The sequence below is a fragment of the Gekko japonicus genome, unplaced genomic scaffold (assembly GCF_001447785.1).
Source record: "Gekko japonicus isolate JY-2015 unplaced genomic scaffold, Gekko_japonicus_V1.1 scaffold504, whole genome shotgun sequence".
Lineage (NCBI taxonomy): Eukaryota > Metazoa > Chordata > Lepidosauria > Squamata > Gekkonidae > Gekko > Gekko japonicus.
Window position 1 is genome coordinate 793,647 of NW_015164197.1, and position 15,541 is coordinate 809,187.

General features: G+C 40.2%; 1 protein-coding gene across 1 annotated transcript in view; it reads right to left on the reverse strand.

Annotated features, from left to right (window-relative positions):
- The window catches only part of ST18 (suppression of tumorigenicity 18, zinc finger), a 177,835-nt gene extending 162,752 nt beyond the window's left edge, over positions 1-15,083 (reverse strand). The window contains exon 1 of the mRNA XM_015408368.1: positions 14,910-15,083. Within this exon, the coding sequence (XP_015263854.1) occupies positions 14,910-15,083 (174 nt within the window). The remainder of the gene's footprint in view (positions 1-14,909) is intronic.
- Positions 15,084-15,541: the final 458 nt, after the last annotated feature.

Here is a 15,541-nt window from a genome sequence, read left to right on the forward strand (position 1 = left end):
TGTGCCTACTAATTCTTTCCTTAATAACAGTTTCCACCAACTTACCCAGTATTGACGTCAGACTGACTGGCCTGTAATTTCCCAGATCTCCTCTGGAACCCTTTTTAAAGATGGGACTGACATTAGCTACCTTCCAGTCCTCATGAATGGAGGCAGATTTTAATGAAAGATTACATATTTTTGTCAGGAGATTCACAAGTTCACATTTGAGTTCTTTCGGAACTTTTGGATGTATGCCATCCAAGCCTGGTGATTTATCAGTTTTTAAGTTGTCTATCAGTTTTAGGACCTCCTCTCTCGTCACCTCAATCTGACTCAGGTCTTTCAACACCCCTCCCGAAATCAGCGGTTCTGGAGTGGGCAAGCACTTCTCATCTTCTACAGTGAAGATAGAAGCAAAAAATGCATTCAGCTTCTCAGCCATTTCCCTATTGTCCTTCACGTTGGCAAACCTTAAGAAATTTATAAATTATATATAATTTTCCCATATGAACCAGTACTATTTGTATATGTCTATAATAAGGTGATAACATGTGAGAAGTCCTAAGAAAGCAATACGCAGATAGCAGTACAAATTAGTCTCAAATATTTGACTCTTACTTGGAGAATATGACACATTATCTCCAGGCTCCACCTGGAAGATGGCAACCATATTTCCTGTATTTGTCCTCCTGTTCTGTCTTCCCTTCCTGCTCTGGGTTTTTAATCTCCTTCTTCCTGCCACACCCATTTCCTGGCTTTCTCGGCTTGCACTTGAGTACACCTTGACTGCTGAGGAGGTCTCTGCTCCAAAAACAGCCTTTACCCCCCAAGGAAGCTAATACTGGTAGTCTTTAGCCCTGCCTGCCCAGTCCTATCCTGTTAGCTACAGTGTAGACACTTTTATAGCTGTTTTCACTTTCCCATACTGCACAGCCTGATTTGGGAAACTGTGGGTAGGAATGGGCATGAACTGGCTTGTGAAATAAAGTTCATGACGCATTTTGGCTGGTCTGTGGCTCAGCCAGCACAAACCTTCCATAAACGTTCAAGCAGTTTGTGGAGGTTTGTGCTGATTTGAAAATGGATACATTTCCAGACAGACTCTCTCTGTACAAACAAGATGTTTACCAAACTTCAAAACACAAAGCAACTTCAAAGCAACTGGGGGGGGGATTCTCCAACCTTGGAAACACCAATAGGTTTCCTGTGTGTTTGATATGTATAGCTTCTACTTCTGAACCAGCACCTGGCATTTCACCCAAAAGCACTTTCCTGGGGGCATCTTTTTTGGGGGGGGATAACTTGGACCCCCTAAGTCCAATCAGCACATAACTTGGAGGGTCTCCTGCAAGTCTGATGACTCTAGCTTGTACAGGGTCTGTTCTATTTTCTCCTGAACCTCCTGGACCTGTGCCTGTCATTTCCCCAGAAAGCACTTTCCTAGGTTCACCTTCTTTGAGGGCCCATAAATTGTACCCTGTAAATCCAATCCTCACCAGACTTGGAGGGCAGGTAGATTCCCTGTTTTGGGGGTGAAGTCTGGGAAGGGCAGGATTTGGGGAGGGACTTCAGTGGGGTATAATGCTATTATAGCCATAATGTCCACTTTTCAAAGTGGCCGTTTTCTACAGGGAAACTTTAATTCACCTTGCCTGGCTCATGTTAAATTACCCTGTCTCTTATAAGCAGATGACACCACCCTCTTGTCAAGATCTGTGATCAGCCTATGCAAGGTTATAGGTTCCTTTTTGGAGTATTGTTCCAATGAGGGCTTAGCTATTAATGTTACTAAGTCAAATGTTCTTCTTTTCAGTAAAAAACGAAGGATTAAGAAGTACAAGTGGTCAGTAGCACATCATTTTATGGAGCAAGTGGAATATTTCAGACACCTAGGAATTGTTTTTCAAGCAAGCCTTTCTTGGAAGGTTCACTTGAACTCTGTTGTAAGAGTTGCTATGAGTACTGGGAAGGCCATCTCAAGATTTTATTACTCCTCTGGTAGCCAACATATTCCTGTGGCAATTAAAGTATTCAACGCTACAGTCGCCAGGCAGATGCTATATGCTGCTGGGGTTTGGATCAGAGCAGTAATAGACAACTTCAATAGACCACTATTAAGATTTCTATACAATATTTTGGAAATTCCTCAATGTGTATCTGGAATAGTTCTGAGAGCTGAAGTTGGAGAGATGTTCTTCGAAGCACAGGCCTGGGAAAGAGCATTCAATCTGACAATTAGGATCCTAAAATCAAACCCAGAATCAAGTCTCCTTGGACTAGTTAAATTGGACTATCACACAAGTGATTGGGACAGATTACTGGATCATAAACTATCATGCTTGGGCATTACCCATGATGTGATAGAAACAATGTGTGGACAAGAATTGACCCAGCTCATTAGAAGATGTCTGCGGGACTTTGATTATGAAAGTATGTTGATTAGAGCCCGTAGAGTGTGTCCATCTTTTTCAATAGGCATTCTCTCCCCAACAAAAGTGCCAAAATATTTATCTGAGGTAACTCTTCCTAAGTACAGAAGGGCATCCATGCTCTCACACCTGAAGGTCCTACCTTCAGCAGTGATGTTAGGAAGATTCAACAGAATTCCATATTCAGATAATTGTGGCAACAGCAAAATCAATTCTGTGGATCATATTCTTTTTGACTGCCCCAGATTTTCTGATCTAAGAGCTGATCTCCCCATTATTTAATCAGGACCTTCTCTCTTCAGAAGCAAAACCATCCTGGTTACTCAGAGATAACAAACTACTCCATGTGTGATGAAATTTTTGGCAGCTGTTAGGCTCTCTTAGGCTCTCCTTTTGTGGGTTGAGGGTTTGCTGTTTATGACTCTGGTTGTGAAAACACATCACTGGACCGGGCTTTGCAAGCTGTGGCTGGTTGGCTCAGGCTGAGCCGGCTGAGACTGAATTCAGTGAAGACGGAGGTCCTGTGCCTGAGTCGGAGCAGTTCGGGGGTGGGATTCCCGCTCCCGACTTTTAGTGGGGCACCATTGGTGCCAGCATCGGAGGTTAGGAGTTTGGAAGTGCTCCTGGATGCCTCCTTAACAATGGAGGCCCAGGTAGCAGCCACTGCAAAGTCGGCCTTTTACCACCTTAGGCTGATTTGGCAGTTGGCTCCCTTCCTCGGCTGTGATGAGCAGGCTACAGTGACCCATGCGATGGTTACCTCGAGACTAGACTACTGTAATGTTCTCTACATGGGGCTGCCCTTGTTGCAAATCCGGAGGCTGCAGCTAGTGCAGAACACTGTGGCCAGGCTGGTAATGGGCCTCCCTAAATGGGAGCACATCCAGCCTGTGCTGAAGGCACTGCACTGGCTGCCAATAGCATACTGAATCCGCTTCAAGGTGCTGGTTTTGACCTTTAAAGCCCTATATGGCCAGGGTCCGACATACCTGCGGGACTGCCTTTCCCCATATATACCCCAGCAAGCACGACGGTCAGGAACACAACATCGACTGACTGTTCCTTGCCCTAAGGATGCCAGGCTTGCAGCCGCCAGGGCCTTTTCAGTGGCTTCTCCACACTGGTGGAATAAGCTCCCGGAAGAGATCAGGGCCCTGCAGGACCTGCAAGATGGAGCTCTTCCACCAGGCTTTCAATTTGGAGCCACCACTCCTCTTCTACCACCACCAACATCCGTGGTTTTGGGTTGGCTCTGGCCCCAGGGAGGGTTTGCGTTACGTTATCGCACCAAGCTGAAGATCATAGATGCCGATAAAATTGTTAGTACACCATCTGAATCATGCAATGATTACCATCAAAGAGCACTTTAATTGTTAATTGCTGGATTGTTTTAATGCTTAATGTTGTTGTAAGTTGTTTAAATTTTGTACATGGTTCTTATGGTACAGGGTACCAATTACTGTAAGCCGCCCTGAGCCTGCTTGTGGTGAAGGCGGGGTATAAATTAAAATAATAAATAAATAATAAGTCAGTCAGTCAGTCAGTCAGTAAGAAGTATAGGGAAACTGATCTCTGTCACCCGGAAATCAGTTGTAATCCCAGCTGATATCCAGCCACCACCTGGAGGTTGCCTGCCCTAAAGATCAGTACAGGACCCTGATCATCCCACTGTTGCTATGTACCTTCTAAAAGGCCATGGAAAGGAGTGATTCACCATTGCCCAAGGAAATATGCCCTTGTAGCTGCAGGACACATCTGAGGGCTAAACGCAAGCATCACTAAATAAATGGCAACGGCACATCTAAAAGAACTTACCTGTGCCCTGACATCACAGTGTTCTGCATTTTCTTGCTTCCTGCACCATAACATTGGCCGCCACTGTTGGGATGGGGAAGCACAATACTGTGATGAGAAGTCATAGATAAGTTCTACTAGATTTTACAGAAGAGTGGTGTGTGAGGGTAATTACATATGTGGCTGACATTTCTGGAGGCAGCTATTCATTTGGCAGGAGCTGTGGTGGCTCAAGTGGTTAAGATGCTGAACTGCAGGCTGGAAGGTCGGTAGTTCAGCAGTTCGAGACCCGAGTGTGCCACATGACAGAGTGAGCGCCCGTCTCTGGTTCCAGCTCCTGCCAACCTAGCAGTTCGAAAGGAAGAAATTGCAAGTAGATAAATAGGTACTACTTCGGTGGGAAGGTAACAGCGTTCCATGTGCCTTGGTGTTTAGTCATGCCGGCCACATGACCATGGAAATGTCTTTGGACAGCGCTGGCTCTTCGGCTTGGAAACAGAGATGCACACTGCAACCCTAGAGTCGGATTTGACTGGCTTTCAAGCAAGGGAAACCCTTACCTTTACCTATTCATTTAGCACAGTTTAGTATGGCTCTCAGATACATATTCCAGTAATCTCCTGAACAATGGTGGCACACAAATTATGAAAAAGTTTCAAATACTACATATTGGGCCATTTTCAACTTGGGTTTTTGTGTGTCAGGAGCAGAAATCAGAGAAACCAATTGATGCAGAGACACACTACATGAATGGGGCAATAAAGACATTTGATATATAGTAGGTCTGAGTTCTCCAGTAAGATAAACGTGCACAAAGAATTCAATAGAAGTCAGTGGCATGTGTACAAGTTCAAATTGCATTACCATTACATAGCTGGGGGAAAAGAGGATGGAATTCCTAGATTCCTAGATTATAAGGAAGCATATTTATGGCTGTGGGTACAGGCTGGGCTGCAGGCTGGGCTTTGGTCTACAGAGGCAGGGGAAGGATGTGGTGAAATATGAAAATGTCAAGCCCTCTGGCCTCCAGAAACCCATGGAACCTGAACTGCCTTCAGGTTTTGCAAGTCTGCTACTCTCAGGGTTACAAATGAAACATAAATGTATTCATCTGAAAGGCTAACATTAACAAGATATTGATATTCCTACAGAAGTGTCATTTGCTTATAATCATGTAGGAGTCAGGCTATAAATCCGGCTACTAGAATTTTATATGAGGCATGAGAATACATGAGAGCATGAATGACAAATCAGATCGTTGGCACTGGACACGTACTTCATGGGAGTACCATCTGCAACGGTGGAGTTACCATCTTGGACCTGGGACATTAGTAATGGATTGAGCACTGTGGTTTTAATGTTGAATGTTTTATTATGTTTTTAATATGTTTTTACCTTTGGCATGGCTGTTGTCCTGCCCTTGTTAGCCACCCTGAGCCCACTGGGGAGGGCAGGATATAAATGTGAAAAATAAATAAATAAATAAATAAATAAATATGTACCCATTTGCAAGAGCCTTCATTTTGGCATCATGGACTTCAATTTCAAGAGCAGTGTTTCTGAAGCAACCATGTTCACTTTGTAAAATGAAAAGCCATGGTGGTTTCTAAAGTATAGGTTGGACCCTGCAGATCCACAGGTGATGCTTTCCTTAGGTGTGAGACTACCCCTGGCACAAGAGAATCTTCTCTAACTAGGGATGCCAGACCCCCCCCCCAGTGGGGCTGGGGGTCTCCTGCTCCCAGGCCTACTTCTCCACTGCTGATCAACTGGTCAGTGGGGGATGATTTACCTAAAAAGAAAAAAAATTAGGAACACCCAACATTTCAGTGACATGCCTACATGACTTGGAAGTGATGTAGGCATGTCAGGGACGTTGAAGTGATGCTCTGGTTTTTGGGCAAAAACTCTATGGTAGAAGCTAATTCTACCATAGAGTTTTTGCCCCAAAACCAGAGAGTCATCCATGATGTGCCCACATCAGTTCCGGGTCACATTGGAAGTCACATGGACACATAACTGAAGCATCGTTGAGACTCCCTGCTCCCAGTAAGCCCACTCCCCATCCCCTGCTGGCTGCCTAGAGGGACCTGGCTACCCCATCCCCAACAGAAGAACTTATTGCATCGGGGAAAGCTCCATGTGCTAGATGAAAACACCGCTTCTAGTGGAATGGATTGGTGGTATTTAAATGTTTAAACGGCAGTATGAACTTCATATGTGAATGAAGCAGCAATAAGGCACTCAAAAGAGCTGAGGGTGAAAAAGAAAGGGAAGAAATATTGGTAAGCCTAAAGAGAGGAGAGTCAAGGATGAAAAATAAGGTTACTCAGGGAACAATATACAATCTGATGAAATAAAGTTATTCAAGCTCTCCTGCAACAATACACATACTATAACACTAGATTTACAAATCAAGATGTAAGATTTTTAAAAAGGCTATAAAAACATTTTTCCACAGGGTAGCAGGACATTAAACATGCCACACAGCCACAGACAAAAAAGTCACAGTCACCATTTCATCAAATAGTTAATATTTTTATGATGAGCATTTCAGTTCCACAGATGGGAGTCCTGTAAGAAGTCCCACAGGATTCGAGGTTGTCCACAAATTAATGCACTTCTAAAAATACACAGTTTAGTTACTTAAATATTTATATCCTGCCTTTCCCACTTCAGTTGGTGGCTCCAGGCAGTTACAAATGCAGATGTAAACTATATCACACAAACATATTAAAACATTATTAAATATAAAAAGGCAAAAAGAAATTCCTAAATTTACTATACACATTCAACCGCACAATCATCACTTCAGGGCAGCTCAACTGGCCTTCAAAAGCCTCTTTGAACAAGAATACTTTTTAATATCTCCAAAACTGAGCAAAGTGGATTATTTGGGAGTATATTTCAAAGAGCAGCCACCAGGCCAAAAAGAAACACATGAACTAATGGGTTTCAGGGATGAGGAACTTAAGCCCTGATAGGCTAAAAGTTAGCACATGCACTGGTGCCAGGAGAGATGGTCCTTTGGGTATGTAGGTCCCAGGTTATGCAGGGCTTTATATGTAAGTACCAACACCTTGAAGTTGACATGGAAGTAAATAGGCAGCCAATGACATAAAACTGGGGTGGTATGATCACGCTTCAGTCTGGTTAGTAAATAAGCAGCTGTATTCTGTACCAAATGAAGCTTTTCCTTCTGCTTGCATTTTGCTGGAAAAACCAGGACATGCCATTTCCATCTTATATGTGTCCAGGATGCCTCACAGCAGTTTTACTAGTGATTTTAAAGGATTAAATCCTCTCAGAATGCTCCTTCCCAAATTTGTGTCAAGGTAAACACTGGTGGCATACAGTTCAACCTGTAACACTACCTATCAGTCCCAGAAACAACAGAGGATGAAATACACCCAGCGCCAGAAGTAGGATGAATATGAAAGCACTTTGCCGAAGTGTTTCCTTGTTTGTGAAGGACAAGGGGATCCAACAGCATTTACAATAGAATTGACTTCAGTATGGTGTGGTCTCTCTTCTTTGTAATTATATGAGCAAACCTTAGAAGAAATAACCTCAACTCACTAGCTAGGGAAGAAGTAGAAAGGAAGAACCCTTCACAACTTTTATGAAACTTTCAAAACATACAGTGAAAGGTTCAGGATTGTAAATTAACCTGCCCACATCAATCAGATCAGAAAGCCATCACACTCAGATTTTAAAACTGTCTTCTTGTTTCTCACACCAACTTTGGAAGAAAGGCTGAAGATCCTCTAAGTGGTACTTGTGAATTCAAACTTAGAAGAGTCATAGGATGGATGTACGAGAGTCAGGGCCAGTAGAAATTTTACGGGATGTGTGCCTGACTGGACCAGAAGTCATATCTCAGCCATAGATTTACTGGATGATCCTGATCTCTCTCTTATCCTTTATTCCTCCATCAGGAATAGTTTAGTGTTCTGCATCATGGTGCAGTTGTAAGGCTGCATAAGACCTCATTCTCAAGCTGTGACCATGTGGAAGTTCCATGTGCATTTTGGAGTTTGCCTGGAGCTTTGGATCTGCATGAAAGACAGTATGGTATGTTGCATACTAACAGTACTATAAAGGATGAATAGCAAAATTTCCAGCATACACAGTTTGGATCAAGATATTCAATTACAAAACAATGGTGAGTTTCAAGCATACAGCCTATGGCATCCACCACCATGGTGAAAAAATATGAAGCGTGTCTCTACCGTCAACTAAAATCATAGAAAGAGCACCTTCCCTCAAGCAAGGGAGGAGATTTCAGCCAATTTAACATTCTCAGATGTGTGAATTGCTTCTCATGCCATTTCCAACTGACCCTCAGGAGCAGGGTTTTTTTGGAGGTGCAGCAGGAAAGAGGAAGTGGGAATGGAGCATTGTTAGAAGGGCTCCATTCACAGGTTTTTAAAGATCCAACCCATGGTAAAGTTGTCACAATGGGCCAGGCACTTCAGAGGACTGGTTACTCATGTTGCTGTATGTACCCGATAGCTATTGGTAAATCATTCACAAATATGTATTTGCATAGGTGATGAAGACATGCATTCCAGTCATTTCTGAGCATGGATGTTTAGTATTTTACACCCCAACAAACATATCTGAACAAATCTGGTCTTCTGAATTTGTTTCCATTTACTTTGCACATCTTCTTGATTTCCAAATCGACCCTTCATGTTTTCCAAGTGAAAGACAAGCAGTTCAAATAGCTATCTGAAAAAGGAGGAGGGAAATTTGGTTTCCTGAGTTTCAACAGATGTCATACTTAATTAGTTGTGAAATAAACCAGAGCTACTTTCAGCCTGTTTCCCTAGTTTCAGCTGTGCAGACACTTTCAAACATGTGCATTCACCTCCTGCTTCCCCATAAAAGGGGATGTGGTGTGAGAATCCAGCTTCCAAAAAGGTGCAAAGTAATATGCATGATGCATGTACTCCTTTATACAAATTAATTAAACAGAAGGGAAACTTTTAGCTTATTATGATACAGTGAGAAATACAATAATGCAGGACTACATTATGGCATCTCAAACATGATTTTAGCCCTCTGGGATTTGGAGCATTCCCTTGATGGTTCGTACTGCAAGTTTTATACACCTGCAGTCTTCAGTTCTACCTTATTTCCTCACCCAAACCTCAGTGTTCTCCTTTGTGCCAGGATGCTCTGATAAAATCAAATCATTTCAGTATCACTAAAGTGTGATCATTCAAAAAACTCTCTTTTGTCTTGCCAGCAGAAGTCAGAGTGCAAATGCCAACAGGATACAAATATGCATATAGTTAACTCTTCTTAAAAGGTAGGCCAAAATAAAAGGTGATAACATTTTGTGTATTGCTGTTTCTCATCCTCAGAACTAAATGGGCTCTGGATTTCCATGATGAAAGGCACTGCATGCAAAACATATCGCCAGTTCTCCCTTATTAGAAATGCTGTTTCTGGAAGTCCAAGAAAGTTTTCTGGAGAATTACCGCAACAACAACAACAACAACAACAACAACAAAACAGAAATGCTGTTTCTGGAAGTCGAAGAAAGTTTTCTGGAGAATTACTGCAACAACAACAACAACGTTTAGCTTGTATACAGCACTTTAAAAGGCTCAGACCACTTCATATACATAATCTTCTCATAACAAGGACCCTATAAGGTAGATCAGGATTATTATTTCTCTATGGCACATTAGGAGGGGAGATGAGAAAGGCTGGCTTGCTCAGATCCACCTGCTGAAGGCAAGACCCAGTGCAGACTTCTTGATTTGTAGTTCAGCCACTTTACCACCCCAGTTCTCCAAATATAATGTGCTCCAGCTACAGGCAAGGTCAAATGTGTTCCATTCACTTGTGACAATCCAGCTGAGCAATATTTGCTCTTTTAGTTTAGACATGGAACCCAAGTCCCAGGAGAGAGAGAACAAAGCTTTAATCCCTACGAAAAATTCAAATTCCCCAATTGCATGAGAAAATAATCTGTTCCTAAAGTCAGAATTTTTAAAAAATGCTCAGTGAAAAATACTTTCTTTACTCTTAGGCCCAGAATCTCAAATACTGAGAGATGTTTACAGGTCTGACTTTCGGCAGATGACCTCTCTTGTTTGTTCATACATGTTTTCCAAAATATAAAAGTGAAATAGAGTCCCAAGGGCACTGTACTTGAAAGGTTATGAGAGTTAGAGATTTTAACCATGCCTGCCAAATCAGCAGATGGCTTGTGATTATAATTATATGCATCAATAAAACGAATAATCTTACAAAATTTGAATTTCTACTAAAGTAAGGGATTTAATAAGCAGATGCAACAGAATGCATTTTCTTTAACCCTTTTTTCAGGCAGTGCTAATTCATGTACAGAGAAGATAAAGCTCTGCTCAAACAAGTTGACCACAAACTTATAAGACCCTGTATTTTCCCGCTTGACAACAAGGGCTCTTTTGACAAATGTGCATGGTGTTTACATTCAATTAAAAACAGACACAGGACTACTTTATGAACTTAATTTTCTAATGTGGTAAAAACATTATTTGTGCATCATCTATACTGTCAGGTAAAAGTAACAAACAAATTTCTAATCACTAGTTCCAGAATTACATTCAATAAAGTTTGCATAGTGTGATGTCTACACTGATCAGCCTATTTGTGTTCAAAAACAAGGTGGTTTTGTTTCACTAAAAAACCAAAACAAACACCTTTCATTGTTTGACACAATATATTAATTGACTATCTACACTAGGTGAAAATATAAATATTGATTTCTTGTATTAATTGGTTATAACAGTTAATACAAAACTTGGATATGTAACAAGAGTTTGGGAACACATATTTATGTTAGATTAAAAGTGTTAAAAGCTGAGTTAATTAGACACACATTATACCCAATATAGGATGCAATCCTAAGCGAGTCTACTCAGGTGTAAATTCCCATTTAGTTACTGGGGCTCACTCCCAGGGAAGCATTCTTAGTATTGCAACCTACAACTGTACTTCCCTTGCAACAAGAGTTACTTTGCAGCTGCCTTTCTATGTGCATGTCCTTTAGAGTAAGCCCCATTTAGCTCCTTGGAGCTTACTTCTGAATAAACATATTTGGAATCAGGCCACAAGACACAAATGCATAAGAATACATTTAAGTAGCTTAACTATTCTTGCAAGCACAAAATATATTTAGAAAGGAGAACAGTTTTATTTCCAAATGTGTTTACATTATAATTAATGGGGGGGGGATGTGACTGAAGAACTGTTACACAAGAATTGTGAAAAATGACAGTGTATTTAAGACATGAAGTCTCATTTATAGGTTTGATTATACTGGATATTGTAAATACTGGCTACCAGCAAGCAAGAGATGTAGTTTTTGAGAATCAGATATAGGTAGAGCAGGAGAGTATTTGATCATTTCTACAATGTGGATGTTTTTACTAGAGAGCCAAAGGAGTCACTACTCTGTAGCACATAAATCCTTAGTACAAGGATTATTGACCTGATGGCCCATAACAGTGGCTTTGGCAGCAACCATCCAGATGCACTACGTATATCCTAAAAACTATGGTCTGTGTTTGTATATCTTACATAAATGATTATGTTGTTCGAACAAGTTTCCTATTACACTGTAAGAAAAAGTGGGGGGAAATCACTCTAGGCAACTTCAAAGAAATTATTAACTTTCAGAGACATTACATTTTAGATATGCACTGTTTATATATAAATTACTCGGTGAAAAAGTATCATACTAGTACAAATCCCCTGTACGACCATTCATAAAAATTAGTTATGCAAGTATATCTGTGATCTGAGACACTTACAGAAATATGCTTACTTAAGCCTGCATACCGCAGTTAGCATTTTTCTCAGGAAACTGGAATTTCTCTGATTTCCAGACAATACTACCTATTAAAAAGCAACAGTTTGCAATGGGAATATTGGCCAAAGGTTCACTTTGAATAATAAACTTCGGATGTAATTATAAATCTAGATTTTGCATCAAAGATTATGCTCTGGAGACAACAAAATAATGTATAGTTGAAGTTGAATTCAAGTGATTATACTCTTAAAACTCAGAATGATACTTCTTTACATTTTTGAAGTTTACAGTAATCTGCATACATGAATTTTACATGTAGAGGGGCAGGAACCTCAGTATGCACAGCTGTTCTCAATCTGCTTAATCAGATACCTGCACAGAGATTTTGATCTTAACCTACTACACTGAATATGTGTGACACTATGTGCCACTACATGGGTACAGTGCAACCGCAAACAGAGTTACACTGTCTAAGTCCATTGATTTCAATGGATTTAGAAATGTTAACTCTTTTTAGAATTGCATTGATAGGAAGCTTAAGCTTCAGAGATAGTTGTTTGCAATTCACTTGTAAAAAGTTATTCTAGGAACATGTAAGAAGTACTTGGCAACTTTTGGCTTTTGAAATTAAAATAAAGAAAACCTGAGTTAGCAATGAATCAGCAAGGTCATACAGAGTTCAAGATACTGATGTCAGCTAGTACAACTGGGCTGCTTGACTAAAAAGGGATTTCTTTTAGCCATGGTGTTTTTAGAGTGCCATGCTTTGTCCCAAATACAAGATGATTAAATGCTGGCAGTTCTTAACTCATGAAGGAATAGACTGTGCCTGTCTGACTTTGGGCTATGGACATACTTATGGGGGGGGTGGAACCCCCCCCCCATCCAATCAAAGTCTGAGAGGCATTTCTATAGTAATATTGTTATACTGCATGGATTTTTCTTGTTAAGGTGTGATAGCCTGCACTTTTATTTCACTGAGAACAACCAACCGGTTGGACAGTGGATCGGTATGCACACATCATCATTTTCATTATAAGTGCAGAAAATGCAAACACAGTGCAGTAATAACTACTTGATGGTGCTTAGTATATCTCCAATGAAATGTTATACCTGTAAGCAGGAACTCAAACTTGCAAAGGCATTTAATGCCAATTAGAAGATTTCAAAGTTAAGTTCTAGCTGAAACTTCATGCTCTCTACAAAATTAAAGATGGTGTCCTAGGTATCTAGGTATACAATTACTTTACTAAGCTGAAGACTGGATTTTGTTTTGGCAACAATGAATAGTTATATTGTATGCTACTTTATTGAATTAAACGAACATGTATCATGTTACAGTGATACAAACAGCTAAGAACATATGGTAAAATAATAACTACTGACTTCAGCTTGTTCATATTTATCTCACTTTGCTGTCTACACAGGAGAAATTGGAAGTTTAAAGTACAGGTGTATAATAACCTGGTACCTTTTACATACAAATTACTAACCATGCTTTTAACACTGCTAACAATTTACATCCTATAGACAATATAAACTCCTTGAGACCAATAGCAAGTAATCTATGATACATGCTGTATGCAGATAGTGGTTTTTCTTTACCTCTCACCTATATCAAAGTTCCTGTTGACTTCACTATGGTGTGGATTACAGTTTTGTGCTGCAAAAGTTGGGAACAACTTTTCTTATGGTCAGTGTCACTTCCCTCTAAAACAAATGTGTTTTCAGTGAGATTTTGTTAGTTGACCTCAGTGGAGTTACAGAAGTTTAGTGAAGCAATCTGATTTTACAGACTTACATTTAAAAATCACATTGACAAGCACTGGGCTTTGTGTTTCCCAAAATGTGATAACTTCTAAATCACAAAAGAAAGATAATGTAGTGCAGTATTGCAAAAACAGACCTTCAGATTTTTATGCATTAATTATCAAAGACAAATAATGTTCTCACTTTTATTAATGTACATTAGTAATTTAACATAACATCTGAGATCTCTTACAATTATAAATTACAGCTTAATTCTGTCTCCCACTCCTGTGAATATAAAGATAGGAGCATGCACAAAACATTTAGGTACATAGCAAGACTTTCTTGCCACTTCCTGTTGCCATTTTTTCAGAAAGGAAAAAAAAGGAGAAGTGTATGGAAGGAATGATTTGATCAACTAAACTCAGAAATTACAAGTAAACATTAAAACAAAGCATATCCTGTCAAGCAAGCAGACCTAGCAGCTAACCCAACCCTTTTATTTAAAAAAACCAAAACAACATTTATGATTGTTAATCAACACATCCTCACATCATTCTTTTATTTTCAGCAAAAGCAAGTGGACAAATGAAGGGGGGAAAGACACCATGATTTAATACTCTGGCTGCTGTCTGAAAATCCAAAATGATAAAAAGCTTCATTTCTGTACACATGGTTCTAAATGCCATGCCATTTATTCAAGTGAATAAGCATCTGGCAAGTAGATTGAAATTTGAAATGAATACACTGTTTTTTCTGTTATGTATCTTGAAAAGATTCTGATGCTACAAAAAGGTAAAAAGAGTAGATTATTGTGAAGTTGACAATATGAAGAGTCATCTAGGTTGGTGGTTATTGTATTTAGAAGTATGAAAAAGCATTTCTCCCCACATCATACTTGTAAGTCACAGCAACATAATGTTCACTGAATGTCCCATTCCACTTTACTTTAGAAATTCAAAACTTTTGTAAAGATGACAAGAGAGAGAATAAAGGCTCCAAAAACATTTTCCCCGTTCTGGAGGGGCACAAAAGCAATCCCATCATTATGACCTACTTGTCCAAAATGGACTTTCAAGGCTATGGTTAGGCTAAGATTTGTTCTACTTTCTCCCTAGGGCATAATTGTCAGACTGACTTACCGTGTGCCTTTTAGCCTTTGTTCTGCCTCTCGCGCTGACATCAGGGAAGCAGTGATGTAGAATAAAGCAGGGGTGGGCTAGGTTAGTCCAGTGTTTGTGTCGTTGTGTGGTGTGCAGGGACACTCTGTGATACTCTAGTGAGCTGCTAAGCTTTTTTTGTAGGCTTTGTGTCATTTACTTAACGACCAATCTCATTAGCTGCCAGGGTACAATGGGCTGATGCATTTTCTATGTACATACTCTACACAGTGACCCTCAAGGTTGCCGAAGGTCTATTTAATCAGTCAGATGCTGAATATATTTGCAGTAAATCACTACAAAAATATGAGACCACAGAGGTATCTCATGAGGATTTAATATTTCTTGGGAGTCTGTTCATGGGGAGGAGGCAGCAAATTTAAGTACCACCAATGTTAGGAAAGGAACGGGACATTCAGAAAGGTTTGCATTGGTGACCTTTAATAATTGGAATAACTTTGAAGACCCTGCATGTTCCTGTTATTTCCTCCATCCAGTTCATGTTTCAGTATAATCACATTATCACAATGAAAGCCCTTTAAATAACAGCAAAACAACAAGATGAGCAGTCTTTCACAAGTTGGCAAAGGTGTATTCCCCCCCACACACACACT